The sequence below is a fragment of the Gracilinanus agilis genome, chromosome 1, assembly GCF_016433145.1.
Source record: "Gracilinanus agilis isolate LMUSP501 chromosome 1, AgileGrace, whole genome shotgun sequence".
Taxonomy (NCBI): Eukaryota; Metazoa; Chordata; class Mammalia; order Didelphimorphia; family Didelphidae; genus Gracilinanus; species Gracilinanus agilis.
The window spans coordinates 487,094,087-487,095,181 of record NC_058130.1 but is presented as its reverse complement, the minus strand read 5'-3'; the positions used below and the strand labels follow the sequence as shown (position 1 = coordinate 487,095,181).

At 46.9% G+C, this 1,095-nt stretch overlaps 1 protein-coding gene across 1 annotated transcript in view; it reads left to right on the top strand.

Annotated features, from left to right (window-relative positions):
• The first annotated feature begins 893 nt into the window (after positions 1 to 893).
• Positions 894 to 1,095, top strand: part of PKIA (cAMP-dependent protein kinase inhibitor alpha) — a 78,774-nt gene continuing 78,572 nt past the window's right edge. The window contains exon 1 of the mRNA XM_044657942.1: positions 894 to 940. Within this exon, the coding sequence (XP_044513877.1) occupies positions 926 to 940 (15 nt within the window). The 5' untranslated portion in view covers positions 894 to 925. The remainder of the gene's footprint in view (positions 941 to 1,095) is intronic.

Here is a 1,095-nt window from a genome sequence, read left to right as displayed (position 1 = left end):
TGTCCCAGTCACTAGCCCTGAATATTTTTCCAGTCACTGGAATCATTGTTTCTTAAAGTGGCTTTTAAAAGTCTGTAGAGCGTTTGAGTATAAGTTAGTTAATTAACTTATAGGTATTTTATACATTTGGAAGCTTTTGTGAATGAGGCTTCCCTTTAAAAAAAATTCTTCCTAGATTTTGCTTCGGTTACAATCTGAAGGGAAAAGACAAATTTAATACAGTGTCAATTAACTCTATATGAAGCCTCACTAAAGCAAATTCAGAGTAGAATTAGAGTCTCTCTTCTTCCCTCCCACACCCCCAATCAAATCTTTGGTAATCAAGGACCCAATGTACCTGCAATCCTGCCAACAGCTAATGGAAATAAGAAAGGGATTTTTGCTTTTAGTTATCTTTCATCAGTAAAGATTGGGGCAAAACTATCCCCATTGGTTTTCTCAAACCCTGTACCCCACTGCGCCTCACTGTTAGCTTTTGGGGATACATCCTATTAACTTGGAAAAATCATCTGCTCCAGCTGCAGTTTACTGAGTGCAAAGGCTCATCGATGCAAACAATCAATTCCTAACTCCACCCACCCCCTTGACAAAGGGGCTAGCTACCCCCACCCGATTCCAGCCCCCCTCCACTCCCCTGCCCTCTCCTCTGCGGCTCTAAGCTTCCCGAATGTTCAGTGGGGAGGGAAGTGGTGCAGACCTCTGGGCTGCCAAATGCTAGGGACACCAGCAGGGGAAACTCCCATCACTTGCGGCTTGTCAGGCTGCAAAAAGGCCCCACCCTGCTTCTGCAGGTCCCCCTCTTGCAGGAGAAGCACGTCCCATTCTGCTTAGGGCAGCTCTCCAGGTTGCTCCCTCTCCTGTCTGTTCCCCGCCTCTTTGCGGCTCTGCAGTTACCAGCTTCAGACGCACGCCTGGCTGTTGCAGGATGGATTTCGCTACCGTGAGTGGCTTGGGGATAGTTTTTTTCCTGAGTTTTTAATTTTTTTTTTATTGTTTGGGTTGTTGAAGATGGGGGTAGGATTTGGGACGGGGTTGGGGGTTAGAAATGAGGATTCGGGAGTTAGGGGTGGGAAATGGGAGTGGATAGGCTGGGGG